The sequence below is a fragment of the Phyllobates terribilis genome, unplaced genomic scaffold, assembly GCF_046119375.1.
Source record: "Phyllobates terribilis strain yellow unplaced genomic scaffold, ASM4611937v1 Scaffold_3__8_contigs__length_932513732, whole genome shotgun sequence".
Classification (NCBI taxonomy): Eukaryota; Metazoa; Chordata; class Amphibia; order Anura; family Dendrobatidae; genus Phyllobates; species Phyllobates terribilis.
The window spans coordinates 618,315,915-618,337,071 of record NW_027362763.1 but is presented as its reverse complement, the minus strand read 5'-3'; the positions used below and the strand labels follow the sequence as shown (position 1 = coordinate 618,337,071).

General features: G+C 44.9%; 1 protein-coding gene across 2 annotated transcripts in view; it reads left to right on the top strand.

Annotated features, from left to right (window-relative positions):
• The window catches only part of GNPAT (glyceronephosphate O-acyltransferase), a 355,670-nt gene that overhangs the window by 109,569 nt on the left and 224,944 nt on the right, over nt 1–21,157 (top strand). For both annotated transcript variants that reach the window (XM_073671501.1, XM_073671499.1), the window contains 3 exons: nt 4,589–4,740; nt 4,818–4,948; nt 5,250–5,473. In XM_073671501.1, the coding sequence (XP_073527602.1) occupies nt 4,589–4,740; nt 4,818–4,948; nt 5,250–5,473 (507 nt within the window). The remainder of the gene's footprint in view (nt 1–4,588; nt 4,741–4,817; nt 4,949–5,249; nt 5,474–21,157) is intronic.

Below are 21,157 nucleotides of genomic sequence, written 5' to 3'. Positions count from 1 at the left end.
GAAGGGTGTTGGAAATGACCCATTCACATGTCTTGGGTGGCCATCTGGGGGTGGAAAAACTCAGGAATGGATCATGCAGTGATTCTATTGGCCTGGATGTCTCCTGGAAATCTTAAAGTATTGCAGGTCCTGTCCCATGTGCCAGTTAGCTGCCCCCACCTCTCACTTTCTAAGTCCCCTCGTGCCATTGCCAATCATTGAAGTGCTGTTTGAGAGAATTACTATGGACTTGGTTGGTCGCCAGCAACTAGGGAAAGGAGTGGAGACACCCTAAGCAGATTTAACAACACACTAACTCCCCTATCGTCCCTTAATAGGTTAATCACCTTTTGCCAAGCAGGATACCTTAGCCCTAGCTGACCCTAGAGCTAGACCCTAGGTAGGGAGGGACGGGGGTGAGCACTAGTCAGCCTCACTGCAATTAAAGACAAACCAGAGAAACAGACTAGGGGATACACTTGGCTTTGAGAAGACAACAGAGAGATCACAACTACAATCCACAAAGGAGCTCCAAGGAGAATCTAGCCGACTTTTAGAATTCCAAACCTGAACAGAGGAATTGACTTTATCACCAGCAACGGTGTGGAGAAACTGAGTGTATTTAAAGATCCAGCAAGGTTGTATCAATTAGCATCAGAAGGTGGAGATCACCGCTGCCTCGAAGAGAGGGAGGGATGATGAAAGGATCAGGAAGGTGTCTGCAAGGCCAAGCGCTGCGACCTTCCACAACCGGATACAGAATGACTGTCTGTCAAACCAAACACACCCGTGACACATGGCTGGGGATCTGTAGATACACTTTATAGGTTTTCAAGCGCTTGGTAAATTCATTATATTTTCTTCTGATCTTACAGATCTTTTTATATCTAGCCTGATTCTTGCCCAGAACTATTGTCCTTTAGGGCTCTTGTACCCCCTTGGTGCTATTTCTCTGGTATTGCTCCTGTGTGCTGTCTGGAGGGATGTATTGGAAAAGGGAAATTAGACCTACCAGTAAGTCTGTTTCCAGGTAGTATCTCAGGACAGCACCATTAATTTCTCCTTCCTTATATTTTGTCTTGCAGATGAATTTCTATTGGGTCATATAGACCATTTTTTTCATCCTTCTGTGGTAATTTTAAAGACACTGGAGGGTGGAGATGGGAGGGGCCTTTTAACCTTTGTGATCATGTCCCTGTATAGGTCAAGAAACAACTACCTACTGTGTGCTGTCCTGAGGGACTACATGGAAATGGAATTACCAGTAGGTCTAATTCCCTTTTTTTCAGCTGTAAAATAATAAAAAAACTGGGTAAGTTTGTTATCACTGTAATCGTATTGATAAGAATCATGATGTGAAGTCATTTTTATCATACGATGGACTACGTACAGACAATTCCCAAAAAAACAATGTCAGAATTGTGTGAGATTGTTTTTTTTTTTCGCAATTTCACTGCACTTGGAATTTTTTCCCTGTTTTCCACTTCATCATGAGGTAAAATGGATGGTGTCATGCTAAAGTACAACTTGTCGTGCAAAAAAGCGAGCCCTCTTAGTTTGTGGATGAAAAAGTTATGGCCCTTAGAAGAAGGAAAGGAAAAAGTGAAAACTCAAAAGGGGAGATTGGACTTTTTGGGAAGGGGTTAAAGTAAATCTGTTTTGGATTAAGAAAAAAATGAAAGCCTAATAATAAAGTGAAAAAATGTGGCTTGTAACAGCTGCATAATAATTTTCTGACACCTCTGGCAATTTTTTTTATATAGTTTCTTTTTTGTTTCAAAGTCATTAATAGCCACCATCCTAAGTAAACCTTTATTGTTTGGTGGTCGTAGTTCGCCTGGAATATTTCTTCAGCAAATATGATTTTTATTAAGCAGCATTAGATATTAACAATTTTTATTGTAATACCACTATAACATGATTTTTTTTATATTCAGGCTATGTGCGCACGATCAGGATTTGAAGCAGAAATTTGCTGAGCGTTTCTGCATCTCCTTGACAGGAAAAACGCTGTGGAAAAACAGTGCGGTTTTGCAGTGTTTTTGACGCTTTTTTAATGCTTTTTTTCAAGCGTTTTTGTACATCAGTGAATGCTTTTTGGAGTATAATAAAGTTATTTGGTGGGACATTGCTTAAACCCTTGGAGTACCATCAGAACTGGGTGAGTATATTGGTTAATTTAATTGATTAAAGAATACATCTGTTGTATTTCAAAAAAGTGTTTGCTCTGTGTCTGTGTGTTTATTTAAGTCTTTACTTTACTTTAATTAGGTTTGGTCATGAAAACCTAGCAGTGACACCTAGTCATCACCAAACAAAAGAGCTGGGTGTCAGCTAGTCCCATTCACACAATCTTCATTAGCATTTCCATTCACTTAATTTGTGCGTCAGCTGTGAGCTGCTATTCTTAGCCTGCGAAGACCACTATGTCCCCACGATCAGCACTCAGCAGCGCTTTGGACACAGCGCATTTTTGTTGCGTTCAAAATTTCTGTGTTCTAATGCCGCACTTTTGTTGTTGGTACATTTGAATCCACTGCATATAATGACACTTCAATCGGTCAAAATCTGCAGCGGAGTCTAGCGTGTCCGCTACAGAAATTGACATGCTGCGGGTGAGTTTGGGTACGTGGCCGCGATCAGGAGCTACTACAGGTTTGACGCTGTGTGTTTATACAGTGTCAAATTTGCACCGTCGAGATGTTACAGCATAGTGGATGGGATCTCTAGAAATCCCATGTCCACTACGCGTGCATCAGAGGCTGCGAATCACCAGTGGACGCTGACATGCAGCCCTTCTTTCAAGACCGCAGCATGTCAAATTTTCTTGCGGAGTCACTAGTCTCCCCACAGAAATTTGACCACTAGAATGTATTGAAAGCGGTAAATCCACATGGTTCTGGGAACACATGTGGATTTACCTTCATTCAATAGAATGCAACATTTTGGACGCAACAGAAAATATGCGTCCAAAGCGCTGCTACGTCCAGATCGTGGGCACAGAGCCTAAAATGTAAAAAAAAAAAAAAAAAAAAAAAAAATATGGCGTGGGCTCTCGCGTAATTTCTTTAACAAGCAGAGGGAAAGCTGACTGATGGGGGCTGATATTAGTAGCCGCGGAAGGGGCCATTAACCCACAATGTTCCCTGGCTGTTAATATTAGCCCACAGCTGTTTGTGTAGCCTTTACTGGCTAGATTACAGAGGGACCACAGAAAAATTGACGTGGGGCCCCCCTATAAAATCTAACTAGAAAAGGCTAAACAGACAGCTGCGGGCTGATACTAATAGCCAGGGAAGGGACCATGAATACAAGCCCCTTCCTCGGCTAATGCTATCACCCCTCAGCAGTCCCAGAAATGGCGCATCGATAAGATGCGCCAAAACTGGCGCTTAGCCTCCTTTCTTCCCACTGCCCTGTAGCGGTGGTGAGTGGGGTAATGGGGTTGAGGTTCTAAGCGTGTAGTAAAGTTATTGCCGCTTTTTCAATAAAACACACAACCAGAATAAAGTATTTTAATGAAATAAAAAACAAACGGTTCTAAAAAATTTTTATTACCCTCTCAGTCCCCGAAGCCTTTGATCTCCTGAAAAAAACGTAAAATAACAAACAACCATATCCCTCACCTGTCTGCCGTCCTGACGTAGTCCACGGTCACCGCCAACGAGTGTCCCACGACGATCTGGGTCACTTCTACAGCAGTGACATCAGAAATAACTGATGTCACTGCTGTAGAAGACAGCAATGCACACTGTCAGGGGTGTAAAATCACCCCTGTCAGTATACATGCTGCAGGAGGTCAGTGGGGTTCATCAGCTGATGAGCCCCGGTGAGCTTACCACCATGGGAGCATTCTTCAGAATGTTCCCATGGTGAGGTCACGTGAGCGATCAGCTGATCACTAACGTGACCGCAGGTCCTGGCGCGCTCCCCGCAGTATACCGCCTGCCGCCGACCTAATCAAATCGCTGGCTTTAATTAAAACGCAGCAAATCCGCAGGTACCTGCTGATTTGCTGTGTTTCAGTTAACGTCAATGAGTGGGAAACACTCCGGAAGCGCCGTGCGTGTGGTACCCAGTTCGGGAGAAGAGGACTACAACTCCTCTCATCCGACCGCCACTCCCGCTGATCACAGCAAGAGCAGCGCTGTGGAGGGGAGCAGTAGTTCTAGTCAGCAGAGCCGACTACCACCTGCAGTTAAAAAAAGGAAAAAAAAAAACTTGTACTCGCCTGTCAGCTGATCGGTCACGTGACCTCACCATGAGAACATTCTGAATAATGCTGCCATGGTGGTAAGCTCACCGGGGCTCATCAACTGATGAACCCCAGTGACCTCCTGTAACATGTATACTGACAAGGGTGATTTTAGTACCTGTGGATTTGCTTCATTTCAATTAAAGTCAATGGGCGGGAAATGCTTGGCATAATGGTCATGCTGCGTTTTTTTCCGCAATGCACATCAGGATTAGCATTGCTATAGCTAGCAGACCTATTAAGAAGCATTTTTGCAGCGTTTCCGTGGCGGTTTTTCAGCATTGAAAATGCTTTTTGTGCACATAGCCTAATAAGTGAATATGCGCCTTTATATAATGTTTTTTTCTTTTCCAGGACTACTGAGTATAGTCATGGAGCCATTTTTCAAAGGAGAAGTGTTTGATACTTACTTGGTACCAGTCAGTATCAGCTATGAGAGAATACTTGAGGAGGCACTTTATGCATATGAGCTTCTTGGAGTGCCAAAACCAAAGGAATCCACATCAGTAAGATTTACTTCAATTGCACGGTTATTACTTGAATACTGACAGTACTTTTGATTAGCTTCCATGTCTTCTTTCAGGCATTGATCAAAGCCAGGAAAATACTTAGTGATGACTATGGAAATATTCATGTATTTTTCGGAAAACCCTTGTCATTGCGATCATTGACACTTGGAAGACTAAGCCGCTCTCAATATAACCTTATTCCCAGGTATTGTGGCTTTTTTTAAAGAATATATCAATTCTGAGTCACTTGTTTAAATATCATATGCTTCAGTATTCCTTAGGAAATAGGGAAAAGAACATTTTGATAGGTTGTAATTTACCCTACGTTGCAGATTGGCAATAAAACTAGATACAATGTAATACAGCACACTTGGATATCAACTTTTATATGACTGTTTATTCATAGTCGGATAGTAATAAGTTAGTGATTGAAATATTTCTGTGTTTAATATATTGTGGCAATAAAATGTATAACAATTATCATTTGTGTATTTTAAACACTTCAGACATCTTTCTCAACGACCTTCAGAGGAAATGCAGAAGTTCATCTCTGATGTGGCCTATAAAGTAGAATTGCAGCAAATGGCTAATATGGTGCTAAGTCCTGGAGTCTTGGTTGCAGCTATTTTGCTACAAAATATTCCATCTCTGAACTTCAGTGAATTAGTTAAAAGAACCATTTGGCTAAAAGATCTAACCGAAGCCTTTGGTGGATGTCTAGAATGGCCTGGTGAGTAAGCTAAAGCAACACATTGGTCATTTAGTTGGTATTTGTGTAAAGTAACTGATCATCCAAAAGGTAATAATTAATCTAGGTAAACATAGAATCCCTCTCAAAATAATGTTTACTTAAAATATTAAAAACACCAATACACCGTGTAACATAGACTATTAAAAGGTAATCGTTATACCCAAGGAGAAATGGACTTCTATTTTACTATAATAGATAACCAAAGGACCAATTCAGATTGTTTAAGATGTATAATAGATATATACACCAGACAACGCCAGGGACCTGTCTAGATGCCTAAACTGGTACTGCCTAGCCGCGGAGGTTATAAGCCCCTTGGTGACCACCAATAGGTCTTTTTACTGACCTGCGATATAAGAGACTATCATCGTCCAACAGGTCACAATCCTGTAGCCGTCAGCTGTACACTATAGCTGACAACGTGCTGCATCACCCACGATCATTGTTGGCACTGATCATCGCCGTTTAACCCTTAAGATGCTGCTATCAATAGTGACTACAGCATCTAAATGGTTAACAGAGTGTGGGGGGCTCTCTATTTAACGCCATTGGCACCCTTGATTGTGTGGTCATGATGTTTGCCATCGCTGTTCAGGGCCAAATAACGGCCTTAGAGTCTTCCAGATACAGTGGGGGAAATAAGTATTTGATCCCTTGCTGTTTTTGTAAGTTTGCCCACTGACAATTTTAAGGGTGGGTTAATTTTAACATTGAGAGATAGAATATCCAAAAAAAAAACAATAAAATCACATTGTACAAATTACAGTGGGGACGGAAGGTATTCAGACCTCTTTAAATTTTTCACTCTGTTTCATTGCAGCCATTTGATAAATTCTAAAAAGTTCATTTTTTTCTCATTAATGTACACTCTGCACCCCATCTTGACTCAAATAAAATCAGAAATGTAGAAATTTTTGCAAATTTATTAAAAAAGAAAAACTGAAATATCACAAGGTCATAAGTTTTCAGACCCTTTGCTCAGTATTGAGTAGAAGCACCCTTTTGAGCTAGTAACAGCCATGAGTCTTCTTGGGAATGATGCAACAAGTTTTACTGCCATTCTTCCTTGCAGATCCTCTCCAATTCCGTCAGGTAGGATGGTGAGCGTTGGTGGACAGCCATTTTCAGGACTCTCCAGAGATGCTTAATTGGGTTTAGGTCAGGGCTCTGGCTGTTCCAGTCAAGAATGGTCTCAAAGTTGTTCTGAAGCCACTCCTTTGTTATTTTAGCTGTGTGCATAGGGTCATTGTCTTGTTGAAAGGTGAACCTTCAGCCAAGTCTGAGGTCCAGAGCACTCTGGAAGAGGTTTTCATCCAGGATATCTCTGTACTTGGCCGCATTCATGTTTTCTTCAATTTCAACCAGTCGTCCTGTCCCTGCAGCTGAAAAACACCCCATAGCATGATTCTGCCACCACCATGCTACACTGTTGGGATTGTATTGGGCAGATGATGAGCAGTGCCTGGTTTTCTCCACACATACCGCTTCGAATTATCACCAAAAAGTTCTATCTGCGTCTCATCAGACCAGAGAATCTTATTTCTTATAGTCTGGGAGTCCTTAATGTGTTTTTGAGCAAACTCTATGCGGGCTTTCATATGTCTTGTACTGAGGAGAGGCTTCCGTCTAGCCACTCTGCCATAAAGGCCCAACTGGTGGAGGGCTGCAGTGATAGTTGACTTTGTGGAACTTTCTCCCATCTCCCTACTGCATCTCTGGAGCTCAGCCACAGGGATCTTGGGGTTCTTCTTTACCTCTCTCACCAAGGCTCTTCTCCCACGATTGCTTAGTTTAGCTGGACGGCCAGGTCTAGGAAGACTTCTGGTGGTCCCAAACTTCTTCCATTTGAGGATTATGGAGGCCACTGTGCTCTTAGGAACCTTGAGTACTGCGCTCTATGGAGTCACGAGAAACTACTAGTGTGGATAAAAATGTAGGTTTATTATCTACGCATTTATTAGTCCACCAACTCCTTCCTCAGGACCACCATACATAACCACGCAGCAGCATCTGCAGTCCAGGCTTTATAGGTGTTGTGTCCCACACAACCCTACTAGGTGAGCAGTTTTTAATACTTGTGTAACAATTATTAATTGGATAAGACCCTATTGCACTCTTGCATTTTTTTCATAGTTCTTCTTCCTCCAAACACGTCGAGTTGAGTTAATGCAAAAGAGCTCAATTTTTGTCTCATCTGACCACAGCACCTTCTCCCAATAACTCACAGAATCATCCAGGTATTCATTGGCAAACTTCAGACGGACCTGCACATGTGCCTTCTTGAGCAGGGGGTCCTTGCGGGCACTGCAGGATTTTAAACCTTTAAGGCGTAATGTGTTACCAATGGTTTTCTTGGTGACTGTGGTCCCAGCTGCCTTGAGATCATTAACAAGTTCCCCCCATGTAGTTTTAGGCTGATCTCTCACCTTCCTCATGATCAAGGATACCCCACGAGGTGAGATTTTGCATGCTGCCCCAGATCGATGTCTGTCGATTGACAGTCGTTTTGTATTTCTTCCATTTTCTTACTATTGCACCAACGGTTGTCTCCTTCTCACCCAGCGTCTTACTTATGGTTTTGTAGCCCATTCCAGCTTTGTGCAGGTCTATGATCTTGTCCCTGACATCCTTAGAAAGCTCTTTGGTCTTGCCCATGTTGTAGAGGTTAGATTCTGACTGATTAATTGAGTCTGTGGACAGGAGTCTTTTATACAGGTGACTATGTAAGACAGCTGTCTTTAATGCAGGTAACGAGTTGATTAGGAATGCCTAACTGAGTTGATTAGGAATGCCTAGCTGGTCTGTAGGGGCCAGAACTCATAATGGTCTGTAGGGGATCAAATACTTATTTCTCACTGCAAAATGCAAATAAATGTATCTAATTTATACAATGTGATTTTCTTGATATTTTTTTTTTTTTTTTTTGGATATTCTATCTCTCAATGTTAAAATTAACCTGCCCTTAAAATTATAGACTGTTCATGTCTTTGTCAGTGGGAAAACTTACGAAAACAGCAAGGGATCAAATACTTATTTCCCCCAATGTATAGGGACCTGTTCAAAAGTTATCAAAATTTAGGTGGTAAAAATAAACTTTTTAATTTCGGTCATGCCACTTTGCATTAATTCCTGAAAAGCACCTGAAGGGTTAATGAACTACCTGAGAGCAATTTTGAATACTTTGAGGGGTGTTGTTTTTAAAATGGTATCACTTTTGAGTGGTTTCCAATATATAGGACCCCCAAAGTCACTTCAAAACTGATTAGGTCCCTATAAAACTAAGTTTTACAAATTTCCTTGAAATTATTTTCTGCTACATTTTGAAACCTTTTAAAATTCTAACAAAATAAAACAGCATTGTACAAATGGTGCAGCTGTAAGGCAGACATGAAGGAAATGTTGTTTATTGATATTGTTGTGTGGTATGACTATGTGGATTAAAGAGATAATCATTCAAAGTTTGAACATTGCACATTTTTTTTCCAATTTTTGTCAAATTTCTGATATTTTTATAAATAGATGCGAAACATATCAACCTAAATTTACCATTATTTTAAAGTATAATGTGGCACGAAAAAACAATCTCAAAATCAATGGGACATGTTGAAGCATTCCATAGTTGTTAATGCATTAAGTAACACATGTCAGGTTTAAAAAAATTGGTCCGGTCACTAAGGGGTTAACAAAACGAGATATGGCGCCCCTGCTCATTGGTGGCTCTCCCTAACTCTCCTCATTGTGCCCTATCGATATGATAGGGAAACGAGACACAGAGTAAAAGCTTTAGGCTCGCAGGTGAGGAACAATCAGAGAAAAGGTGTAATAGAAACAAGTCACCAATTCTGCATTTATCACCCACTCCTGGTTCTGGTTCCCACTCCTGAGAAAAAATACTGACCTACTGATATATATAGTACAGACCAAACGTTTGGACACACCTTCTCATTTAAACATTTTTCTGTATTTTCATGACTATGAAAATTGTACATTCACACTGAAGGCATCAAAACTATGAATTAACACATGTGGAATTATATACTTAACAAAAAAGTGTGGAACAACTGAAAATATGTCTTTATATTCTAGGTTCTTCAAAGTAGCCACCTTTTGCTTTGATGACTGCTTTGCACACTCTTGGCATTCTCTTGATGAGCTTCAAGAGGTAGTCACCGGAAATGGTCTTCCAACAATCTTGAAGGAGTTCCCAGAGATGCTTAGCACTTGTTGGCCCTTTTGCCTTCACTCTGCGGTCCAGCTCATCCCAAACCATCTCGATTGGGTTCAGGTCTGGTGACTGTGGAGGCCAGGTCATCTGGCGTAGCACCCCATCACTCTCCTTCTTGGTCAAATAGCCCTTACACAGCCTGGAGGTGTGTTTGGGGTCATTGTCCTGTTGAAAAATAAATGATGGTCCAACTAAACGCAAACCGGATGGAATAGCATGCTGCTGCAAGATGCTGTGGTAGCCATGCTGGTTCAGTATGCCTTCAATTTTGAATAAATCCCCAACAGTGTCACCAGCAAAGCACCCCCACACCATCACACCTCTTCCTCCAAGCTTCACGGTGGGAACCAGGCATGTAGAGTCCATCCGTTCACTTTTTCTGCATGGCACAAAGTCATGGTGGTTGGAACCAAAGATCTCAAATTTGGACTCATCAGACCAAAGCACAGATTTCCACTGGTCTAATGTTCATTCCTTGTGTTCTTCAGCCCAAACAAGTCTCTTCTGCTTGTTGCCTGTCCTTAGCAGTGGTTTCCTAGCAGCTATTTTACCATGAAGGCCTGCTGCACAAAGCCTCCTCTTAACAGTTGTCGTAGCGCTTGATGGTTTTTGCAACTGCACTTGGGGACACTTTCAAAGTTTTCCCAATTTTTCGCACTGACTGACCTTCATTTCTTAAAGTAATGATGGCCACTCGTTTTTCTTTACTTAGCTGCTTTTTTCTTACCATAATACAAATTCTAACAGTCTATTCAGTAGGACTATCAGCTGTGTATACACCTGACTTCTGCACAACACAACTGATGGTCCCAACCCCACTTATAAGGCAAGAAATCCCACTTATTAAACCTGACAGGGCACACCTGTGAAGTGAAACCCATTTCCGGTGACTACCTCTTGAAGCTCATCAAGAGAATGCCAAGAGTGTGCAAAGCAGTCATCAAAGCAAAAGGTGGCTACTTTGAAGAACCTAGAATATAAGACATATTTTCAGTTGTTTCACACTTTTTTGTTAAGTATATAATTCCACATGTGTTAATTCATAGTTTTGATGCTTTCAGTGTGAATGTACAATTTTCATAGTCATGAAAATATTGAAAAATGTTTAAATGAGAAGGTGTGTCCAAACTTTTGGTCTGTACTGTATATACCTGATTTTTATTGTAAGCCTAACCTCACCTTAAGGCTACGGTCCCACTATCAGTATTTGTTAACCCTTTCAGAGATACACTATATAAATGGCGCAGCGGGAGCTGCTATTTCCGGTCACCACTCTGTATTGCACAGTGACCGAGTTACGATGGCTGCTGTCTGACAGCATGCCATGTCTGTACCGCCTTCCCGTGTCGGCGATCGCTGTGATTGGCTGTTCAATTCTGACCCGCCAATCACAGCAATGTGTCAATAAAGTTGTAAAATAAAGTTCATTTTCAATGTCAATAAAGTTGTAAAATACCATGTGACATGGTGTGATCGATGCGGTCTGAAATGGCACCCATCACATCAATCACAATGGGTGGGTTGATTGCGACATCACCTCCCCTGATTAACCCCTTGGGCGCCGATTGGCAAGAAACTATTGTTCAGCCGATCAGCGCCAAAGGGGTTAATCTAAAATGGAGATTCCCACTCTGCACACCATCTTTACCCTTCACCATGAGAGCACCATACAGAGAGAGAGAGAGTGAGAGAGTATCTGCCCCCAGGAACAGGAAACCTACCAAAATAAAAACGGCGACACCTCTCTTCCTCCCCATTGTGGTTTCCTGTTCCTGGAAGAGGATATCTACGGAGGAACGGCAGACCTGGAGAGATTTATCCTGGTGTGTGCTGAACCGGTAATCCTGGCGGCCGGCGGGCTGTTCCAAAAGGTGGGGGGACGCTTCCTGGAAGGATCGCTCTAACCAGAGCGCGTGATGTTGGCTGGCCATGCAAACGGCATGGATTTATATAGTGTGTCCGAAAGAATGTTAAAAAAATAAAAAATAAATATCATACTTACCTTCTGATGGCCCCTGGAGTCTTTATTCGATGCGTTTCAGCTTGCCGGCTGCTCGCGGTACACTGAAGGACCTGCCGACGTCAGCGGTCGCGTGACCCGTCACATAACTAAATGACGTCAGCTCAGGACCTTGAGTCCACCACGATCTGCCGACAAGCACACTGGAGGCCATCACAATGTAAGTATAATGTTTATTTTTTATTTTATTCTTTTTTTTACAGGTTCTATGGTGTCCAGGTCTGGAGGAGAGTCTCCTGTCCTCCACACCCGGGTACCATCCGCACATTGAAACGCATGGAATGTGCATGTACAGATGCAGTGATGCGTAATCCAAGCGTTCCTATGCAAGTCAATGGCGGCGAAAACGCAGCACTTCCGCAAAATATTTGGTAGTGCTGCTTTTTTCCCCTCCCCCATGACAGCACACCTTGAGAGAGAGGATCCGCCCCACCAAGGACAGGAAACCGTCTGAAATAAAAGGGCGGTACCTCTCCCTCGCTTCAGTTGGTTTCCTGTCCTTGATGGGGAACCTGTCTGGAAGAAAGAAGACTTACCTGGGGCTGTCGCGGTGTGGAAGAGCGGGCACTGGCCTGTGCACCGGGTTCAGTATCCCAGAAGCGCCGTCCGCAGCTTCCCCTGGGGTCTCTGCGCCGAGCGGGGCGCACGCGGTGAGGCAGGCTCTGTCCTCCTGGAGACCGCGGCGCCGTCCTCCCCCTGCAGTGTGGAACGCTTCCGGGTGTGACGCGCCTGACGTCACGGCGCAGGGCACGCTGGGAGCGGCGCGCTGGGTGACGTCAGGAGGCGGCGCCGATCCAAGATGGCGGCGCCCATCGGAGCATCCCAGGCCGTTTTTTTTTTTTTTTTTCAACGGAGCTCCGGCCTGAGGAAGGGGGAGGGCCCACAGACCGGAGGAGGCTGGATGGCCCTATATTTAAGGGGGGGAGCTATCCTGGAAGCGTGGTGCGCTTCTGAGACATGGCTGATCCAGATAGCCAGGAGCAGCAGCAGCTTACCCCCCCACCTCAGCAACAGAAAAAGCAGAGGGATGCATCGTTTACAGACAGCCGCTCGAGTAATCGTAGTGGCAGCCGCAGGAGTAAGGCTTCGAGTGCCTCGGGACCATCCAGAATGGAATCATCGGTTCCGCGACAGCCTCCGAATCCGGTACCCGTTTGTGACCTCCGAGGGTGAGTGAGCTTCGTGAATGTCACTGGTTAATAACGGGAAGTCTCTTATGTGCTTCCTTTTTTTAGGAGCCTAAGAAGAGTAGTGCCAAGCAAAAGCATAGAATGTGTGCCCTTTGCCAAGCTTCTCTCTCAGTAGAGTGGCAGAAACCACTTTGCCAGGGCTGTGTGACCAAAACCATAGCTGAGAATTCCCGGGATTTTGCTGCAGATTTAAAGTCCATAGTACATGCAGAAGTTCAGGGGTCCCTGAAAGGGTTCCTTAGAGGGAAGAAAAGGCCCCGTAGAGAGGTTTCCCCCGTCTCCGATTCCTCCCAGTCCGAGGAGCAGTGGGATTCATCGTCCTCTTCCTCATCGGGGGGCGGTAGACCCTGCTTCCCCATTGAGAATACAGACAGACTGGTTAGGGCAGTAAGATCAACCATGGGTCTGGAGGAAGAGAGAGCATCTAAATCCCGGGAGGACATCATGTTTGCGGGCTTGGGAGAGAAGAAGAGACTCTCATTTCCGGTTAACAGTAAGATTCAGGGCCTCATTGACCGGGAGTGGAGGAGACCTGAGAGATCAGGGGCTTTACCCTCCTTCTCCAAAAGAAGGTACCCCTTCGAAGAGAAGGATGCGGAACCTTGGGATAAGATCCCCAAGGTGGACGGGACTGTGGCAAGGTCATCGAAAAGATCTTCCCTGCCCTTGGAGGACTCTGGCGTCCTAAAAGATGCCCTGGATAAAAGAGCTGACTCCTTCCTGCGCCACACGTGGGAGGCGGCGGCAGGTGGCCTAAAACCAGCGGTGGCTAGCACCTGTGTGGCGAGGTTCTTGATGGTGTGGCTCCAACAGCTGGAAGACCAGCTTAAAGATAAAAAGGTCTCCAGACAGGCAATACTTGCAGAGCTACCTCTAATACAAACAGCATCAGCCTTCCTGGCCGACTCTTCAGCTGACTCGGTTAGACTGTCAGCTAGGGCAGCGGGACTATCCAACGCAGCCAGGCGGGCCTTGTGGCTCAAAGGTTGCCCAGGCGACCTACCTTCGAAACAGAAACTGTGCTCCCTCCCATGTGATGGTAGACTCCTGTTTGGCCAAAAGTTAGAAGACCTGTTGGAAAAAGCAGGCGATAAAACCAAAGGGTTCCCGGGATTTTCGGGGGAACCAAGAAGATTTAGTTTTCGGAGGAGAAAATTTAACCGGGGTCGTCCTCCGGGAGACAAAAAGAAATGGGAAGCCAAGTCCAAAAAAGAATCGGGCTACATGTTTGGAGGACCATCCTCGAGTTCGAAGAGATCCTCCCAATGACGCCAGGCTGGAAGTGGGTGGAAGGCTTTCCCACTTTCTTCCAGCTTGGGATGCGATAACAGCAAACCCCTGGATTCTGAAAATTATCAGTGGGGGCCTGAAGATCCGGTTCAGCCAGACCCCCTGGCGGACCTTTGTGGTTACCCCCCCTACGAAAGGTCCAGGAAGAACAATTAGCCCTGGAAACAGAAGTGTTAGAGTTAGTAGGAAAGCAGGTCCTTCTCGAAGTACCAGCAACACAGAGAGGGAGGGGGTTCTATTCCCCACTATTCATGATAAAAAAAACAAACGGGTCCTTAAGGACCATCATCAACCTCAGGAGTCTGAACCAAGTAGTAGAAAACCAGACTTTCAAGATGGAGTCAGTAAGCTCGGCAGTGAAGCTCTTACATCGCAACTGCTTTATGGCTGTAATAGACTTGAAGGACGCATATTATCACGTCCCAATCCATCCGGAGTATCAGAAGTATCTGAGAGTAGCCCTGTTTATTCAGGGGAAGCTGAGGCATTTTCAGTTTGCTGCCCTACCCTTTGGCCTCTCCATTGCCCCGAGAATATTTACGAAACTAATAGCAGAAGTGACAGCCTTCCTACGGATCAAGAATGTAGTGATCGTGCCATATTTAGACGACTTCTTGATAATAGGGAAAACAGAAGCCCACTGCTCCAGTCAGCTCCTAGTGGTCACGGAAGTGTTGCATCAGCTGGGGTGGTTAGTAAATTTCCAAAAATCAAGACTAACCCCCTCCAGGACTCAGACCTTTCTGGGTCTAATCCTAGACTCTCGTCGCCAAACCTGCTTCCTCCCAGAGGACAAAATCTGCAGGTTGATTGCATTAGTCTCGAAGGCCATTCAAGCTCCAGAGATGTCTCTGAGAGAGGCAATGTCCCTCCTGGGTTCTATGACGGCCTGTCTCCCAGCAGTAATGTGGGCCCAGGGGCATATGAGGCGGCTTCAGTGGGAGGTCCTGTCAGCACAGAGGTCCTGCAACGGGCATTTAGAAGGCAGGCTCTCTCTCTCCCCACAAGTAGTAGATTCCCTTTCGTGGTGGACAGTCAGGGGAAATCTAACCGCAGGCGTTCAATGGTCCAGACCAGTAGATCGGGTAATTACGACCGACGCAAGCAGTTCCAGATGGGGGGGTCATCTGGCAGAACTCGCAATACAGGGTCACTGGGCTTACCACGAGGGGGGAGCATCCTCAAACTTAAAGGAGCTTTGGGCCGTAGAAAGATCCCTCAGGGCCTTCCTCCCTCACATCCAAAATCACCATGTCCAGGTCAGGTCCGACAACCGGACAGCAGTAGCCTATGTGAATCACCAAGGAGGGACAAGGTCACGCCCTCTGATGGTGGTGGCAGACAGGATCCTTGGTCTAGCAGAGCGAAACCTCCTATCCCTCAGCGCCCTTCACATAAAGGGGATAGAAAACGTGAAAGCAGATTTTCTAAGCCGCCATACCCTAAGACAGGGGGAGTGGGGGTTGAACCCGGAGGTCTTCCATCAGATTGTCCAGTTATGGGGGCAGCCAGACATAGACCTGTTCGCCACAAGGGCAAACAGAAAGGTGCAGAGATTTTGCTCCCTAAATCCGGCAGAAAATCCCCATGCCGTAGATGCCCTCCAGATTCCTTGGGGGTTCAGGAAGGCCTATGCCTTTCCGCCATTAGTGATGATTCCAGTAGTGGTGAGGAAGATCTGGGAGGAAGGCGCCAGGGTGATTTTGATAGTCCCATTTTGGCCCAAGAGGCCTTGGTTCTCTCTGCTTCGGCTAATGTCGGTGTCAGATCCCTGGATTCTACCAGAGAGGCCGGACCTTCTCATGCAGGGACCAGTATTCCATGCCCAGGCCAGGGGGTTCCATCTTTCGGCATGGAATTTGAGAGGTCGCTATTGAGTAGCAAGGGGTTTTCACCAGGCTTAGTTTCTACTTTAGTGGGGAGCAGAAAACCAATTACAACTAAGATTTATAGCAGGGTTTGGGGTAAATTCCTATAGTTTATAGATATCCCGCTATCGAGCAAACCTCCGATCAGAGGGATCCTGGAATTTCTGCAAAAGGGGCGGGACCTGGGTCTAGCTACAGGGACCCTTAAGGTTCAAGTTTCAGCTTTGGGAGCACTCTACAATTGTAATCTGGCTGGGAATAGGTGGATCTCGAGGTTTATCAAGTCCTGTGCCAGAGCAGGACCGGTTAGATCCTTGGGTGTTCCTCCTTGGGACCTGAACTTAGTCTTGAACGCTCTTACTAGTGAACCATTTGAACCTCTACACAAGGTTTCTCCAAAAATTCTCACCCTTAAGACCATCCTCCTAGTGGCCTTAACGTCAGCCCGTAGGGTGGGTGATCTGCAGGCCCTTTCGGTTAATCCTCCTTACACACAAATCTTTGAGGATAGGGTCACCTTGCGGCCAGATCCAGCATACCTTCCCAAGGTGGTATCTAGATTTCACCGTAGTCAGCAGATTGTGCTACCCTCGTTCTGCAGCAATCCCAAGAACCCAGGGGAAGTCAGGTTCCATAGCCTAGATGTTAGGAGGTCCCTGCTACAGTACATTCACATGACTAGTCTGTGGAGGAAAGACGGTTCTCTGTTCCTGGCCTTTCAAGGGTGTAGGAAAGGTCACGGGGTGTCCAAGGGTACCATCTCTAGGTGGCTCAGGGAGGCCATTTGCTTAGCCTATACGTCCACAGGGGTACCAGCCCCGGACAATGTGAGGGCTCATTCCACCAGAGCCGTTGCAACCTCCTGGGCAGAGAGAGCAGACGTCTCGATCGAGCAGATATGTAGGGCTGCTACTTGGTCTACACCATCCACCTTCTTTAAGCACTATCGGTTGGATCTATCCTCTTCTGATCTCGCCTTTGGGAGAAGGGTACTTCAGGCGGTGGTCCCTCCCTAGGGTGCTCATAAATTCTCCAAAATTCTCTCAAGGTGTGCTGTCATGGGGGAGGGGAAAACACCAAGGTTACTTACCGGTAGCCGGTTTTTCCTGAGTCCATAACAGCACCCGTAGTTCCCCCCCTTATTTTTTCTATGTTTCTCACACCCTGGTGTGCACTGTTTGGGGTGGTGTGTATATGTATATTGTGGTGTTGGTTATGTGCCTAACCTGTTTAGGGAGGTCCTCTCAATGCTCTGTAAACAACTGAAGCGAGGGAGAGGTACCGCCCTTTTATTTCAGACGGTTTCCTGTCCTTGGTGGGGCGGATCCTCTCTCTCAAGGTGTGCTGTCATGGGCTCAGGAAAAAACGGCTACCGGTAAGTAACCTTGGTGTTTTTTCCGCAATGATGATCCGCAGCGGAAATTTCCGCAGCATGTGCACAGCACATGCGGATTATCATTGGGGAACATGGCAGACCTTCTACATTGCGTTTTTTTCCGCAATGATAACCCGCAGCGGAAATTTCCGCAGCATGTGTACAGCACATGCGGATTATCATTGGGGAACATGGCAGGCCTTCTACCATGCGTATTTTAAGCGTTTCTGCAGCGGAATTGCCGCTGCGGAAACGCTTAAAAAACGCATCGTGGGCACACAGCCTAAAGCAGTTTTACCGTCAGTGGGCATCACTACCCGTTACCCAATGGGTAGTGGATACTCTTTACAGAGGCTTAAAAATAAGTTTTTTTCTTCCGTTCCCCCTCTTTGGATGATAGAGACCCGGGTTGGCAAGGCAAAGTAGATCGCATTAAAAGCAGAAATCATAAACTTACTAGACAAACGCTTGTTAGTCAGTGTGCCAGTGCGGGGAAAAGGAAGAGCGTTTTACAGCAATCTATTCCTAATGAAAAAAAAAGCCCCGATGGTTCCTACAGAAAAATAATAAATCTAAAAGCCTTTAACGTATGTATAAAAACCGAAAAGAACAAGATGGAGACTTTGAGATCGACAGTAAAGCTTTTGTACCCCTTCTGTTTCATGGCAGTGATGGACCAAAAGGATGCGTACTATCACATCTCAATCCACCCAGACCACCAACAATATCTCATGGTGACAGTAGAGTTCCAAGGCGTCCTTTTGCATCTGCAGTATCAGTGCCTGCCATTTGGGGTGTCGCTAGCGCCCAGAATTTTTACCAAAGTAGTGGCAGAAATGACACCTGCTGATCTGTATTTTCAGAGCCATGACTCTGCCGACTATTAACCTGCAGATTAACCCCATATATGCCGGTTAATAGCATTTTTTTTCTGGTGTCAGGCTCCCTTTAACACATAAAAATCTGTAATTTCTTGAATGCATTTTATTCCAGTATGTGTCACACGGACGGCACACATATACAGACAGATGGTAGAAATGGATCGGGCCACACATTTACGCATACAGGTGAAGGAGACCTTTGATTTATTATGAGGTTCTGTACTAGCTGAGTTGTGTATTATGAGGTTTTGCAGCAGCTGAGGTGTGTTTTATGAGGTATATGTGTAGATATACACCGCGTGCAGAATTATTAGGCAAATTCGTATTTTGATCACTTTGATACTTTTTATACATGTTGTCCTACTCCAAGCTGCATAGGCTTGAGAGCCAACTACCAATTAAGTAAATCTGGTGATGTGCATCTCTGTAATGACGAGGGGTGTTGACTAATGACATCAACACCCTATATAAGGTGTGCTTAATTATTAGGCAACTTACTTTCCTTTGGCAAAATGGGTCAGAAGAGAGATTTGATGGGCTCTGAAAAGTCCAAAATTGTGAGATGTCTTGCAGAGGGATGGAACAGTCTTGAAATTTCCAAACTTTTGAAGCGTGATCACCAAACAATCAAGCATTTCATGGCAAATAGCCAACAGGGTCGCAAGAAGCGTGTTGGCCAAAAAAGGCGCAAAATAACTGCCCATGAATTGAGGAAAATGAAGCTTGAAGCTGCCAAGATGCCATTCGCCACCAGTTTTGCCATATTTCAGAGCTGCACCGTTACTGGAGTATCAAAAACCACAAGGTGTGCGATACTCAGGGACATGGCCAAGGTAAGGAAGGCTGAAAAACGACCACCTTTGAACAAGAAACATAAGATAAAACGTCAAGAATGGGCCAAGAAATAGACTGATTTTTCAAAGGTTTTATGGACTGATGAAATGAGAGTGACTCTTGATGGGCCAGATGGATGGGACAGAGGCTGGATCAGTAAAGGGCAGAGAGCTCCACTCCGACTCAGACGCCAGCAAGGTGGAGGTGGGGTACTGGTATGGGCTGGTATCATCAAAGATGAACTTGTGGGACCTTTTTGGGTTGAGGATGGAGTGAAGCTCACCTCCCAGACCTACTGCCAGTTTCTGGAAGACAACTTCTTCAAGCAGTGGTACAGGAAGAAGTCGGTATAGTTCAAGAAATACATGATTTTCGTGCAGGACAATCCTCCATTCCATGCATCCAACTACTCCACAGTGTGGCTGGCCAGTAAAGGTCTAAAAGAAGAAAAAATAATGACATGGCCCCCTTGTTCACCTGATCTGAACCCCATAAAGAACCTGTGGTCCATCATAAAATGTGAGATCTACAGGGAGGGAAAACAGTACACCTCTCGGAACAGTGTCTGGGAGGCTGTGGTGGCTGCTGCACGCAATGTTGATCGAAAACAGATCAAGCAACTGACAGAATCTATGGATGGAAGGCTGTTGAGTGTCGTCATAAAGAAAGGTTGCTATATTGATAACTATTTTTTTTGGTTTTTGTTTTTGCATGTCAGAAATGTTTATTTCTAAATTTTGTGCACTGATATTGCTTTACCTGGTGAAAATAAACAAGTGAGATGGGATTATATTTGGTTTTTATTAAGTCGCCTAATAATTCTGCACAGTAATAGATACCTGCACAAACAGATATCCTCCTAAGATAGCCAAATCTAAAAAAAACCCACCCCAACTTCCAAAAATATTAAGCTTGGATATTTATGAGTCTTTTGGGTTGATTGAGAACATAGTTGTTGATCAATAATAAAAATAATCCTCTAAAATACAACTTGCCTAATAATTCTGCACACAGTGTATACACACACACACACTACTACAGACTGAGGTTCTGCAGCAGCCGAAGTGTATTATGAGGTTCTTCAGCGGCCGAGGTATATAAGGAGTATCTGTAATGGTAGTTCCCTTTGCAACACTCAACAGGCTCCGTGTTTTCTTGGGGCAACTTCCCACCAAGTCACCAGTATATTCAGAGACAAACCGTTTCCAAGGCACCAGAGAGAGAGTTCTATTCCTTTATTCATCAAAAATGCTTCATAAAAGCAACGTTTCGGCCAGCAAGCAGCCTTTTTCAAGCATAAGCAAAATGGCAGATGAAACTAACATACATGCAGTACACAGAGCCATTTTAAATCTGAGAGCCATTTGCCACTCCTTCCGACTCCTCCTGCAGGTCCCTCCCATGTTATCATGCAGACTGTATACAATCGAAAGATATAACGTTAAGACATAATAAAATTTAAAAACATCACTTATATAAAATCACATAGAGAAGTAAGGAGAGTATCAGTGATTTGCAGTGCCTTTCATCTTAATGGTATGCTCCTGATCATGCTGCTGTAGTGTATTCATCCCATAGTTCAAAAGAGGAAGGGGGAACACCCCTATTATGGAAACACCAATCAGGGAATCTCTCTCCAACTTAGGTGTAACTGCCCATGTCAGTGTATCAGGCATTGGTGCACAGTATATGGGTGTATCTTATTAGGGGTTAATAGCTCCTCCTACACCAGCTGTATGTGTGCGTGGTGCTCTGATGAGGATATCATGTGATCACGTCACTAGATCCGGGTCATGTGCCTCTATTGCATGATGTGGACTAGTATACAGTCTGAATGATAACATGGGACCTGCAGGAGGAGTTGGAAGGAGTGGCCCAATGGTTCTCAGATATAAAATGGTTGTACAGCGCTCCCAACCGTACCGGTTTCCGTGGGACTGTCCCTCTTTGAGGGCTCAGATCTGCGATCCTGTGTGCCTG